Source organism: Rhipicephalus microplus, chromosome X (assembly GCF_043290135.1).
Source record: "Rhipicephalus microplus isolate Deutch F79 chromosome X, USDA_Rmic, whole genome shotgun sequence".
Lineage (NCBI taxonomy): Eukaryota > Metazoa > Arthropoda > Arachnida > Ixodida > Ixodidae > Rhipicephalus > Rhipicephalus microplus.
In genome coordinates this window covers 172172369-172187583 of record NC_134710.1, presented here as the reverse complement: position 1 = coordinate 172187583, position 15215 = coordinate 172172369, and the positions used below count along the sequence as shown (strand labels likewise).

At 49.5% G+C, this 15215-nt stretch overlaps 1 protein-coding gene across 1 annotated transcript in view; it reads right to left on the bottom strand.

The window, feature by feature from the left end:
* LOC119177165 (missing-in-metastasis) overlaps positions 1-15215 on the bottom strand; it is a 125984-nt gene that overhangs the window by 90160 nt on the left and 20609 nt on the right. Inside the window, exons 2-3 of the mRNA XM_037428565.2 lie at positions 1946-2007; positions 415-488 (exon numbers count right to left, since the gene is read on the bottom strand). Coding sequence (XP_037284462.2) covers positions 415-488; positions 1946-2007 — 136 coding nt within the window. The remainder of the gene's footprint in view (positions 1-414; positions 489-1945; positions 2008-15215) is intronic.

Sequence of the window (15215 nt, the reverse complement as noted above, 5' to 3'; positions counted from 1 at the left end):
CAACTATTTAGGTACGTTAGGCGGGCAGCTGCGTTAATCCTAACTTAAGGATTAATGTGATCAGAATGCATGCACTGCCTCAAAGATAGATGCACGTCCGACAGTGGATGTCTGGGGGCATTATTCATTGTGGTGAAGCACTTTCTGTCCTTTTGAGTTATGCTAGAGCTGAGAAAGCTTCGTGAAATTAAAATGATTTTGTGGAAGAAGAACTGCAAACAAAGGACGCACTACTCGCTGAGCTATAGCCAATCAGCGAAGGCTGAAGTGGACAGTCTACAAGGTGGACACAACGAGAATCACAACCCTGTAGCGATTGCTATAAGTACCTTTGTTGTACAGCCTTCTAAATAATGTAGGAAGCTGTATCCCAAAAGATACCCTAGTAGTGATTTCAATTACCAAAAAGCTCACCTTTGGTATTTGTAGCCATGTCAGCCACTTTTTGGAATGAATCTAGAAAGGCTGCTGAAACTGATGCCGTAATCCTTGAAAAGAAAATAATGACAATTTTTAACTTTTCCTTTAGAACTTTGGTACTCAAGTAATACACTTCAAACAAAGCTTGAATCAAGTATTTCACATACACATCGAAATTCAACAGGCTACTCGATAGCTGCGTAGTGAACACTGGGTAGAACTCTTAATTATTGTGTAGCTGCTCAGACAAGCTAGATAGAGAAAGTGAAGAACCTTAATTAGAAACAAACACCAGTTCAATTTCATAAGGCCTCAATTTCTCGAGCATTCAGCAAATCAGTTATATATTGTTTTCATGTGACTAGTTCAAGATATGTGCCAAAATATGTACCTCCAGACAAACTGAGATGCTGATACAGTGGACAAGTTGAAGGCAGTGGCCAAGTGGCGTAAAAGCTACTCATGCATGCAACAGTATGTCTGGTGCGATGGTTAAAGAAAACCACACAATGAACACGTCATCTAGATCTTGCTGGAAGTAGCCTACTTCCATGTCAGCTCTTCTGTCCTCCTTTCTGCACTAAAATTTTGCTTTGCTGACACTTTGCATGGAACACCAACAGTTTGAACTTTAGCCCCTCAGATGTTCAAATGATAAATATACTCCAGCGTACTCCACCTTTAGAAGCAGAGCCATGGTGAAAGTGCATCAATATGTGCATGTGTTGCACTATACTACCTCCAGCTTCTGTGATGCAACGAACCTCCAGTTTCACATTTCAAGCCACAATGCACTGGGCACAAATAATGCACTAGTCGCAATAAAGATAACACAATTATTTGTTGCACTGTAAAGAAACTGAGACTTGACTGCTTCAGTCAGATTAAAGCGGCCTGTGGATAAATATGCCAAAGTCACAATTTTATTCCACGATGCTGAAAACAGTCTTACGAGAAAACAAATACACTCTAAAAAATGATCGATAAAAAGGGTGTTTCTTTGTCCCGCAACAAAAATCATCTATCTTGCATTCCTTTCCTTGTGTTATTGTCATGTGCCCGGCCATTTCAGGTCGTGAATGACATTCACATCATCAGGGTGACATAGCATTTTTGATGAAAAAGCGCCCAGCACAAAGTTTTCAAGAAAGAAAGCGCAGACAAGATGGATAACGATTATTGTTGCGGGACAAAAACAAACCCATTTTACTCGATTATTTCTGAAAGTGCAGGTTAGCAGTAAGATTCCTTTGAATGCATGTATGCTGGCACTTGCATCATGTTGTATATATTTTTTGTACTTGACAGCAAAGTTACTCTTTTGTACAAACTACAAATAGCATGCATGCATATTATGGCAGCAAATGGCCTAGAATTTTTTTTGAAAACAAACAAAGAATTAGAGGTAAGACTAAACTTTTTTTTATTGAGTTTAGGAAGGTCAGGTCCGAAGAGGTTAACCATGCTATGTTTTGTCTACACTTAGTCTACCATGAAAAAGCTATCTACAGCATAGTTCACTTACTTCAGCTGAGAATGCAGCTTGCTTGCCTTTGCCAAGAAATCCTCCCATATTGGAGTTCCACCCTGCAAAAGAGTAATATAGAATTTCAAAATGTGCTGCAGGGCTAGTTGGTCCACTTAAGTAAAATACAAATATGAGGAACCTTTTCACAAAAAAGACAGACACAAACTAAGTAAGTGCAAACATCAGCGAGAGTCTTGTTAGTTGAATAAGATTGCACAACAAAAAGAAATGAATGAAAGAGAAGAAAAACCCAGCAATTATAGACCTTTACACTCAAGGCTTCCTAAGAACCGCTATATTCTCTGGACTGTTAGTGCGTGTGACCCCCCCCCCCCCCCCCAAGTGCACTGCCGAGGCTGTGACGTCAGCTTTTGTACTCTTGTGCAACCGCGCAGAAAAAAGGAAATCCTCGTCTCTGTGAAAAAGGTCTATCCCAAGTCTATCCTCTTGTCAACACATAAATTTGTGCTTTCTATAACTTACACGAGTATAGAGCTGGCACATGTAAAGTAAAAGCATATAAAAGTGTACTATTTGTTATAAACGTACTGTGACCCACCAACATAAAGACTCCCACAGGATGAACTACAAGCCTGACTCTATGAAAATGGACCACACAGCTGAGCTGAACTAATGTCCAGAACACGCAACCCCCTGCGCAGTGATCTCTCCCTTGCTGGCATCCTTCTCGGAGACATTGAATGCATCCTTCAAGGACGCTGGAAGCATTCTACCCACGGATGGAACTGCGCCCTTGTGCTCCTAAAATCTCAGTGGTTATAAAAGGCCGGCGCATCTAGCGTTGTTGCTTCTTCGACCACATGCTTCCTTCATGCATTGTCCTCATTACAAATTGAACATTTTTTTCTTGTCAACTACCTTTTGCATTGTCACAGAATGGATTGTCCCGAACCCAGCTTGGCCCTCACACTCCACTACACGAAAGACCCTGGTGCCTCTCATAACACTATATAGTCAATGCATCTATGTTTTCATTTCCTTTGGCATAACCCTCTCTGAGCAGCCATGTGAACGTCCCAACATTAAAAGCACTTTTGTGTACTTGACACAAGATTAAGCAATATGTGGCAGCACTGTCAGAGCATTACTATGGATAAAGTCTGGCAGTATGTAATAAAACGTGCATGGTGTCACTTTGCTTTGGGCTATTATAGTCAGCTGCCTGCTAATTAAATGTTCCCGCTATAATAAGTTTATAACATATTTCGTTCCTACTAATGCAATGAACAAAATATTTCTGTGCAGCAGATTCAATTACTAATGGGGGACTAGCACTCAGCCTCAAAGTCTGCGTTCAAGTATTTCCATCGTATATTGTGTGCATGCTCCCCTTGTACACTGCCTATTTACTAAATGACAATGCTGATATATGCTAAAAGGGCCATGCTTGGCAAAGAGCACCAAGAAAAATGATGTGAGTTGCAAATGATAACTATGATAATGTTGCATGGCTATACAGTGGCCTTAAATTCCATGTCGTAAGGTGGGTAAAACATGCAAGTATTAAAATTATGGTGGTGACATGAAATGGGCTGCTGTAAACATATGGCAATGCTCGGGGTAATAAAACTTTAGTGGAGACATGACATTAGCACAACTGCCTCGTCAACACCCTTGAGCACAAGGGCCACGAGACGGATGCTTTCCTTAATGCCTACTTACTAAAAGATCAACTAAATATCTAACTTGCAAGTCCCTTGAAGTCACAACTTTTAATCCCACATGTGGCGGTCACATTACAAAGGGGGTGAAACATTGAAGTACTGAAGTAGCATGCACTGAGTACACACTTAAGAACACAATGTAGTCAAAATGATAAAAGATAGAGAAAAAAAAAGAGGACACAATGTGGAAAGCAGAGAGAAAAAGCAGCTAAAGGGTAAGGGGGACAGCAGAGTGATGCATGCACGAGACGTGCTGCATGTTGATCACCTACTATAAGATGGTGCCAGAGTGACGTAAGCAGTCAATGGCACCATTACTAAAGCAAATGGCAAGTGCCCCAACAGCGAGCACTCTGAGCCAGCCACGTGTGCTTACACTTCATTTTTTTTTTTTTAACAATGCGCAATGCAGCCAATATAAGTGCTTTGCTTGCTGCTGCCGAGAGCTAAGCACCTCACCCAAACCGAAGATCAGCAGTGCTGAAGCTAGAATATATAATCTGCACATGGGCAACATTTTCATAAGATATACATGTGGGTACACATATATAAACATGCAATTGCTAGCAAATCACGTATACGGCCACCTACACTACACATGATTCAGCCACTACAATTTCATTTTATTACCTGAAAAGGCCAAGAGAGACATTACATAATGGGCAGGTGCACATGTTCACAATATATTAGTGGGAAATCACAGGGGTACAGATGTATTATGCTTGTCACACTGAGTAACAAAAAGTACTATAACGCATTTTCAAAATTACTTTCCTGGACATTGTTTGCAATATGTATCTGTCACTAACATTATTTCATTTGTATTCCTAGCTTGTTTTTACAGAATCGCACTTTTTTTCTTGATACTTTGTTTTTAGAAAAAATCATTTTTGAAGAATTGCACCACACATTTGTTGCACATCACAAGTAGGTATGACCATTGCAAACACTGCGAAGATGCTGAAATTTGATGTTCAAGTGCACTGCATCCACAAACGATTTCAAGAGACATAGACGTCATGGACCCGCAGTGAAGTGGGAGGCCTTGAAGGGCAAGAACCAGGGAGTGAGAAGATTTTCACAAATTAACCAGTTTAGAATTTGCAAAATAGCCTGGAACATTTGCTTAAGGGTTCTTCACAAGCTGTGAGGGTTGGGAAAAAAAAAGATTTCCCCAAAAGGATCATGGTCTGGGCCAGAATTTAAGGACTTGGAAAAGCCAAACTTGCTTTTGTGCCAAAAGGGGCGAAACTCAATGCCAAGGTCTACGGCAAGCCGATCTCGGAGGGCGCCATCATGTTGTGGGCTGAAGAGCATGCAAAGAATACCGACTGGTGGGTAAGCCCCTGCCCCAGGGAGTGAGGACAACTCTTGAGTGGTGTGAGGCAAACCTTTCCTGCTTATGGAGGAAGAATATTTCACTGTCAAATTCCCTCTATACAAGCGTAGTTCTCAACAAGTGGGAGGGAATCAGTTGGGAAGATTTGCAAACTGAGGAGACTGACCTTTTGCCGCTTGGTAGCAGTGGCTACATTACAGCAAGCAAAGTGAGTCGCTAACGATATAAATATTAACTTTGCCAACAAATAAGAGAAACTATCAAAACCATGCCAAACGTTCAATTGATATGTGTGGTTTAACGTCCCAAAACCACCATATGATTATGAGAGACACCGTAGTGGAGGGCTCCGGAAATTTTGACCAACTGGGGTTCTTTAACTTGCACCCGATCTGAGCACATGGGCCTACAACGTTTCCACCTCCATCGGAAATGCAGCTGCCGGACACACAGAGGAAGAATATTTAGCTTTAATTTAGTTTAATGTTCTCTCAGTTTACATAGTGCTTTATACAGAAGGAATAAACCCACAAAATAACTGCGAAAAATAAACAAAAGTACGATAATGCACAAAAGCGGTGACATAAGATACACAGTGAAGGATTTTTAAATATATTTTTACCTTGGTCAGCGCTCTAAATTTCCAAGGTAGCTGCAGTAAGACGTTTCTAGCAGCGCACGCACGCGCGCGCGCACACGCGCACACAAGCATTGAGAGCTCGTTAGTGCAAACTTCGTTAGTACATATACTGTCGCCCCGCTGCGGTGGTTTAGTGGCTAAGGTACTCGGCTGCTGACCCGCAGGTCGCGGGATCGAATCGCGGCTGCGGCGGCTGCATTTCCGAAATGTTGTAGACGTGTCCTCAGATTTGGGTGCACCTTAAAGAACCCCAGGTGGTCGAAATTTCCGAAGCCCTCCACTACGGAGTCTCTCATAATCATATGGTAGTTTTGGGACGTTAAAACCTACATATCAATCATTACGTATACTGTCGTCCTTTATGAGAGGAAACACGCGAACGCGGGGCCTGCGCTCTGAGGCGGCTGCCTACAGCCCCATCAACCGACAGCAAAAGAAAACACGCTGGCGTCATTTGTTGCCAAAAAAATAACTAGTCACGGCCGGTAGGCAAGCGCCGCTAGATTACACGCCCTCTCCACTCGCGTACCAGGGTGATGCCTGCCGTGCGTAGTCTACTGCCAACAACATATCAAACGTTGTGCGCGACCACGGCGCAAACTGCAGTAATCACCCGATATCGCTCGACGCGCAAGCGGTGAGGGAACGTAATCTAGAATCGCTTGTCTACCGGCCACGACTCGTTATCTCGCTTGGCAACAGATGACTCCTAAAGCGAACGTGCTTTCTTCACTTGTCGGTGGATGGTGCTGTCGGCAGCCGCCGCAGAGCGCATGCCACGCGTTCGCGTGTTCCCTCTCATAAATGACGACAGTGTACATAAGCGCCGAGAACCTTCCGGGAACGCAGCTAACCACGCAGTAAACGTAGTATATGCATTAACCACCAAGTACATAAGCCTGCGCAGGGTTTCCCTTCACGTGGGGTGGGAAGCGGGCGGCGAAGGGGGCTGGCTTTGCACCCCCGCTCGCTCCCTCTCGCACACGCCTACGACCAAATACCACTTTGCATTTTTTTTTACGTGCGCTCACCACTGAAGAAAGGATAAAGACAGTGCCACAGCAAGCAAATGTCAACTAAAGTGCCCCATGAAGTCATTTCTTTCTTCTTGCCATTGTACAGAAATGGTTGGCGTTTTCGCACGACCGTCGTCTGATGGCACGTGGTGGCGATGACCAAAGAGTATTTCGGAACTACTGCGGAGTCCGCGATACGCAGCGGCTGGCATAGCGACGAAACGGACATAATCGGCTGTCCGCGATAAATGCGTATCGTGATCTTCTACACAGCTAAAACTGACAGTTTCTTTGAGACGCGGTACGGTCGCAAGGAGCTGATCGTCTACTGGCTAGTTGCGTGCGGCGCTCCGCCTGCTTGGCGTACACACCATGCATGCGGTGCCGCTTGCTCCGCTTGAGACCGTGCACAGATGCGGCGAGACGATGCGCGCTTTCTGCAAGCGATGCTCTAGCGGTCCTGGCAGCGGACGGAGGCGCGTTTGGGTTCAGTCCTCATGAAAGCGTGTGCTACGCGTGCTGTCTCGGTGCCCGTGATCCACAACGCTCCACTCCACCACAGCGGGCTGCTTTCGTTTTTGCAAAACAGTGCATACTGAACACGTTTCCGCACAAAGATTGAGGCAGTAGCGGTCAGGGCCTGGGCGCTATCAAGTAGTCACCGACAGAAGCAATGTGTGTGGCGCAGCGCCGGCGATAAGACATACTGGCGCGCTTTTTGACCTGCAGTCGCCACATCGCCTTCGCTCTTTTGCCAGTGGATACCAGAAAAGGCACCGCCGCAATCGCGCGGAAGTCGGAATAATTGACCAGCCGTTTCCGTGCTTTGGCAGCAGTGCAGGTGTACAAGATGGCGATCATCACGTCATCCGCTCACGATGCGTGCTGGCAACATTACTTTCGCTTCCGAAACCTGTCATCCGAGACAAGTCAGTCCCTCGAAGTACGTCAGAGGGAGGCAGGTAGAGCAGCACTGGGAGTCCACAGGAGCGTACCAAATGAGGCGGTGCAGGGCGAGGCGGGCTGCAGTCTTCCTTTGGGGCTCGGGAAGCAGTGTCCAAACTCGCCTATGACCACCGGCTTAGCCAACTACCAGACGGACGTTGGGCGCGTGAGCTGTATAAGTACGTCCACTTAAAGTGCATCAACACAAAGTGAGTGCTGCGCACAAAACGCCTGGCGGGCACGCCTTCCACGGAATCGGCAACATCGCTCGATCTGCCTGCCGTAGCCGCAAAACCAGAGCGTGATGGTGGTAAAAAACATTTATTTCAGAAAAAGTTTACTAGAGAGTGCCGACGTGGCCTATCGGCGTGCTAGAGTGGCAAGACCCTATTCCGGGACGCCAGTGGAGCTGGAAGCTGCCCGTGCGCGCTCCACCAAGGAGCGTTGTGCAGCCAAGGTAGAGCAGCCGAGCAGGTGCTCCTCCCAAGCCTCTCTAGTTGGGATAGGAAAAGGGGATGAGAAAGGGACGGGATTAACTGGGCACGATGCTACGACGTGATATGTGTCGGCGAGCACATGACAGGTCGAGCAGGTGCCATTGATTTCCGGCAAAAAGTGCCTGGCGACCGCCGGACTTATAAAGGTGTTCGTCTGCAGGCGGCGTAGCAGTCGTTCGTCCGCTTTCTCCAAACCGCGTGCGGGGTCCGGGTAGAGGCGGCGCGAAGCCCGGTAATAAGCCAAAATTTCGCGAAAGCGCGTCAGGTTGGTATTGCCAGATTCCGTCTCGGGACATGGAGGGGCAACGGCCCGGACATGAGAAGCGCGGGCAGCGGCATTTGCCGCCTCGTTGCCGGGCAGGCCCGAGTGGCCTGGGGTCCACACTATACGAATGGGATGAGGGTTAAAGCGCCAAGAGGCTGCCTGTAGTAGGCTAGCCGCCAGCGGAGCAATGGAACCCTGAAGGTACTGAGAACAGGCCGAGCGCGAGTCCGTCAGGATGGTGCGTGAGGCAGGGTTAGAGGCGGCCAAAGCTATGGCAACCTCTTCAGCGTGCGTTACTGTGTCTGCTCGAAATGAGAGGCCATCTACGTGTTTGCCCTCTGTAATCACGGCAGCCGTGAAGCGACCCGAGGGGGAGGGACCCGAGACGTCCACGTAGAAAACACCAGGACGATCGGAGTGTCGCGTATGAAGGGCCGCGGCGCGTGCTAGTCTACGGCCAGGATGGAGGTCAGGGTTCATATTACGGGGTAGAGGTTCCACCCATAGCTTTTGACGCCAGAGCTCTGGTACCGGCTGCAGAGGGTCTTGGTCAGATATCGGGTTAAGGCCAAGTCTGTGTAGAAGACGGCGCCCTGAAGGCGTCTGCGACAGTCGATTGATTTGGTTAACGCGATGAGCTTCGCGCATCTCTGCAAAGGTGTTGTGTACCCCCAGAGCCGTGAATCGGCTGTTGGAAGTTGCAATAGGTAGGTCCAGAGCGCGTTTGTATACTGAACGAAGAAGGACGTCCAGCTGGTGCTCGTGTCGACGACGCAGGTGAAGGTAAGGCAAGGCGTAGAGGACGCGACTGGTCACAAACGCGTGGGCCAATCGGAGGGACTGAGACCCGCGGAGGCCGCCGCGCTTGGTAGAAACTCGCCGTATCATGCGGCTCACCTGTTCGCTGGTGCGTCTGAGGCCTGCTATTGTGCCCTTTGGATCCAAGGACGATGTGAGGTGAAGGCCAAGAACCCGAATATTTTGCACTGACGGGATGGGCCCGGACGGAAGAAAAATTTGAGGTGGCGGTAGCAGAGAGACTGAAAGAAGAGCCGATTTAGCTGGAGAACACTCCAGGCCGCATGAACCTGCGTAGGTGTCCACCAGAAGGGCAGCCTTTTGCAGGCGTTCTTCGATTTGCGCTAAGGAGCCCGTGTTGGTCCAGATTGTGATATCGTCCGCATATAGTGCGTGTTGTATTCCCTCGACCTCGTTTAGAAGAGAGGGGAGGTTCATCATCGCCAGGTTAAAAAGCAGAGGAGACAGAACTGCCCCTTGAGGTGTACCCCGCGTGCCTAATAAGTACGGGCCGTGTTCGGTAGAATTAAGGCGAATGAAGGCGGTGCGATGTGATAGAAAGGCGCGAATGTAGTTGAAAGTCTTCTGCCCGCAGTTTGTGGTAGACAGGTTAGTGAGTATAGTGCTGTGTTTGACGTTGTCGAACGCCCCGCGGAGATCGAGAGCGAGCACGGCTTTATCGTTATGGCGCATAGTAGTCGGCTCTATGATATCGTGTTGAAGCTGGAGCAGGACGTCCTGCGCCGACAGATGCGGGCGAAAGCCAAACATCGTGTCGGCAAAGGTGCTCCTGGCCTCCAAGTAGGCTGAAAGGCGTTCGCGAACCATGGTTTCCATGAGTTTGCCTGCGCAAGACGTAAGTGAGATGGGTCTCAGTGCCTCAATACTAACGGACTTTGCCGATTTGGGAATGAATGTCACGACCGATGTGGTCCATTCCGTTGGAAGCGGAGAACCGTCCCATATCGAATTTATAAGCTGGAGTAGCGAGAGGTGTGCTTGGTCGGGAAGATTTGCCAGGAGCGATACTGTGATTCCGTCGCGTCCAGGGGCCGTGCCCCGTCGCATTTTCGTGAGTGCAAATCGTAAATCAGAAAGCGTGTATGGGGCGTCGAGGTCGGTGTTAGGGGCGCCGGAATACGTATATGCTGGGCCTGCGGGATCAATTGTGCGGCAGATGTAGCGGTCACAAAGTTCTCGCGCGAGTTCATCCGTAGTGCCCTGAAATGCATGCAGAACACAGTGGAGCTGGCGTTGCGTTTCTCCCCTGGTGGTGGAGGGATCGAGAAGGCTTCTAAAGAGTCGCCACGCACTCTTAGAGCTCATCTGGTTTGCAGCCTTCGAACAGGTGTCTGCCCAGTTAGCATCGGAAAGTTGTGCGGAGTATGCGGCCGCCTCTGCAGTGAGCGCCTCAATGCGAGCGCGAAGTTTCCGATTAAGTTTGTTGCGTTTCCAGCGCCTTATGAGCCCGCGGCGAGCGTGCCAAAGATGTAGAAGGTGTGGATCGATTGCAGGAGTCAAATTAGAGGTTGCAAGGGTGCGAGTGTTCGCTTCTTTCATATGCAGAGCGTATGATGCCCACGCTGCATATTCGGTCGAGGAGAGGCCGGCGGGGAATGGTTGCATTCTGAACTGAGTCCAATCGGTGAGACGGGCTTGGCCCCAGTGTTGGCGCATTTTCTGCCGCGGTGTGAACGAAATGCGGAGTAAAAAGTGATCGCTGCCTAGGTTTTCGCCTAAATTTTCCCATGTAGCATCGCGGATGTGACGGGTGAGGGAGAGGTCGGGGCATGTGTCTCGCGTGACCGAGTTGCCGGAACGTGTGGGTTGTGCCGGATCGGTAAGAAGCGTCAGGCTCAGCGAGGAAATGAGCTCCTTGAGCTCTCTGCCCCGGGCCTTCTCGTAGTGGTAACCCCAGTGAGGGCTGGGGGCATTAAAGTCCCCGACAATCACCAGTGGTTGTCGGGCCGCTATACGCAGTGCCCGATGGAAGAGATGCGCAAACGAAGCCCTCGCAAGGCGAGGGGGACAGTACACGTTTAAGATATGTATTGATGGTTGGCCCCTCCGCTGAGACAGCACTGATATCATGCAGTAGTCGTAAGGAAGATCCAGATCGAGGTCGATCTGTATCGCCGTGTAAGCTTTATGCACGAGGAGGCATGTGGTGGTGCCGCCTACATAGGAGCAGTATCCAGAAAGGGATGGAGCAGGGCCAGATTCTTGGAGCGCCAAGACGGCCGGCTGAGAGCCAAGTGAGCTGAGGAAAAGGGAAAGATGTGAACGCTTTCGCCTGTTCCCGAAGCCTCCAGGGTTCCACTGTATGATCTCGAATTTAGACGCAATGTTTGAACGGGACGTACGATTGGTAGCCATCGTGACTGTCCTAGGTTTTATATTTGGTCCTCCATGTCCCGCTCGGAATCCTCAGAGGCAGGGAGGGGCACGGAGGCCGCATTGTCCGACGACGGGGTGGTGGTAGCCACCTTACGACGACGCCGTGGAGCTGTACCCTCACTGCTCACCGAGCAGGAGCGGGAACGCGATGCCTTGGGTTGAAACTGGGTGATTGCCCAGGCTTGAATAGCCTGGGTAACCTCTACTACTATGCGTTGGACCGAGAAGCTGGTGAGGAGGTGATTAATCGAAGCTTCGACGCGCGTGAGGCGTTCCTCTACGCGCGGGGTGTGCTCTTCGCTAGGGAGAGTTTGGTTAGCGGGCAAGAGAACCTGAGGTGCCCCAGGAGCCTCAAGAGCTTCTGGAGTAGATGTAGCACCGGTTCCGAGTGCTGGAGTACACATGGCTGCTTGAACCGGCGGTTTAATGGTAGTGGACTTAGCGCGAGGACTAAGCTTGGACATAGCTGGCGTAGCCGCCTGGACAGAGGAGGCAATACCGGATGGCTTTGCAGTACACTGTTGTTGGGGTTGAAGTCGCTTATTTAAGAGTTCGAGTTGTTTAGTTAAAAGAGAATTTTGCTTTTGAAGTGCCGCAACTTGCTGGCGAAGGGCCGCAAGTTCGGGAGAAGGAGGATCGACAGAAGGGGGTGAGAGAGGCTTAGAAGCAGCTTTCCCTGCCCAACTGCTCACCTGAGGTACCGCCGCTGGTGCTTCGAGCGGTGGGAATGCTTGAGAGTCGGCGTGGAGTGGTGGAGCCGAATGATGCAGGTTTGTGCTGCTGTCTGGCTGTGACGAACATGAGGTGGTCCCTCGAGGAGATGTTGAGGGCTGCTTGCGTTTCCGATATTTTCGGTATTTTGCCGTGCAGCCACTGGTCCCAGTCTCATGGGCGCCATGGCAGAGGAGGCACTTGGGGTGGCAGTCGTGGGCATCTAGACCTGCAGGTGCGGGGGTTCCACATTTGGCACACTGGGTTGGAGCGGCGTGAGGGCACTGAGGTGGTCGATGACCGATGGTACCGCACTTGGTGCATACAGGGACCGTTTTCTTATAGGCGCGGATATACGTCGCCACGCAGTGGTAGAAGAGGAAGCGGGGTAACTTCGTGCCCTCGAAAGTCACCACCGCCGCCGCGGAATCTCCGAGTTTGCGGACCGCAAGGATAGTACCTTGAGGCCAATACAGTTCAGACTTTATCTTTTCCGGGCTTTCAGCAGGGTTTACATTGATGACGCCCTTGCATGTATCCCCTGGTGCCTTGGCGTGGCCTCGAACGGGCAGCTGCTGATCCCCCACTTGCAGCTGGAAGTCCCCGAGGAGTCGCTGTGCCATAGGCAAAATGGTGGTGCTACAGACCAAGATGTTCTGTTCCCAGATTGGCCACACTTGAATTTGCGTGGTAGTCCGGTCGCCGAGGTAGCTGCGGATGGCGTCGCCCGCGCGATCGGATGGGACAAATGTGCGTAGCTCGCAGGGAACGCGAGGTTTCAGCACTACGATGTAGTCGTCGCGAGAGAGGCGAGGAGTTTGACGCGGACGCCACTTGCGTTGCTTCGCTGGCTGCGAGGACGGAGCAGAGGTAGGCACACCGCCGGAGGGATGGCGCGCCGGCGTTCCTTGCAAGGCTGGGGAATGGTGGCCCGCCGTGGCGTCTCGTTGTTGTTGAGACGCAGACTTCGATTTCGCTTGCTTGCGTTGCCACAGTTTCACCATGTCGTCGAGGTATTCATCTTCTGATGGCATAGTGTTTTCGGAGGATGAAAGCTCCATGGACAGCATTTGGCTTGAGGTAGGATCATAGCCCGTAACCACGTTAGCGGCCGCCATCGCCGGGCTGAGAGCCCTTAGCGAGGCGGCGTTGTAGCCGGGAGTGAAGGACGTCCCTCAAGTTGTCAAAACTGGACCCACCTGGACGAAGGTGTTGTCTAGGCGAAGCGGAGAACTTGGCGGTGACGATAAATCCAAGTTTCAGGGGTACCAAGGTGGATGTTCGCAGAAATAGCAGAAAATCTACGGAGGCGATGTGGAGTGCGTCCGTCACCATCGAGCGCTCGCAGCGCCCCCCCCCCCCCCCCCCCAGAGCGTGATGAACCCTCAGCAGTAGATACGACGAAACCGTAGCTCAAGAGAGGAAAATGAACCAAGCATTGCAACACTACTGAAACGAGCACAACTGCGGTGACGTCTGAACATGGGCGTAGGCAGGAGCGTGCAAAAGGAGCATTAGCACAACAAAATTTCCCCCACCACGATGCATCACAGATTCGCACTCCTCACTACAAAAGCCCGTCGAAGCCCATGCTTTACTTCAACCGGGAAAGAGCGTCGTAACTATCCTCGATTAGAACGACGACACACTGTGATGGAAGCCGCTCCCGGCAATGGAACTTTTCCTGTAGTTTTTTCTTTGCCTTCGATTATTGTCTATTTTGCAACGTCATATCCATGACGGAAATATATCAGCGGAGCCTAGTGGAACCGTAATGGAGCCCGGCAAAAACACTTTCGGGTTAAAATGAATGTTCAACTATATATGATCAACCAGCTTGAATAAAGTTTACTTTATGAATGTGCGCTCTATAATGGACTGCATACATATCCTTTTCCAGCTGCTTCAGTGGCTCTCGGCCGGCCATCGTTTTGTGCCACGGCTAAGGGTGTGCGAAGTGAAACTTCATCTCGAATCGAATAGCACCGAATAGTAAAAAAAAATATATCGAATCGAATACTGAATACAAAATATTTCATAGAAAATTTACAATGAACAAAGAAATGAACTCTGCTCGTGTCCTCGTGTCCATAATGGAGTGAGCGAATGCAATGTATAACCCCCGTATTCAGAAACGCTGCTTGACTTGACTTGCCACCGACTTCTACCACCTTTCAATGCAGCACAAATGCGATAGCGCTGTCTTAAGGCGGTGCCAAGGCCGCACAAACTTCGGTGCAGCGCGTTTGAAACGCGCTGCACCGAAGCCGGTTACAAGTCAAGTTCCAAGTCAAGGAGCGTTTCTGAATACGCGGGTAAAAGACTACAAGTTGTCAAACCTTACAATGAGAACAGATAACGGCGCCTAAGAAAGTACAGGGATGCTATTGGTAGTTATTGTAGTATAAGTGTGAAGAGAGAAAAGTGGACGAAAAGATAACTTGCCGCTGCAGGCAGGAACCGACACCTGCGACCTTCGAATAGCGCGTCCGATGTTCTACCAACTGAGCTACATACAGCGGCGGTTATCCCTCCGTACCCGTTATGGGGTACATAATGTGCATTTGAAAACGTGCGGATGTCAGTCAGTAGAAGCACAAACTGCTGCATATGACTCAGCTACAGTTTCTCTCAACGCGATGTTACGGCGTTTCTTACAGTTGAAAATATTCGCTGACTGGGCACCTCAGAAGCAGGAAAGGAAAGGTATTGTAAAGCAATTTCGGCGATACCTGAATAATGTGCATCTTCATATGTTTTTTTTTCTAAATATCAAATGATCATCCTTTCTAAGTATCGGGGACCCGTTGATGTTTTTTTTTTACTACTCTCACCGTGAGGCTTGAACTCGGCGTCCTGGTTATAATTATTCATTTTTACGCTAGTAGCCCGTCCTACCATCTCCCAGACTTCCCTGAACTTCGTTGCTAGAGCCATGAGATCCCTGTCGACCCAGAATATCGGGTGAAACTTT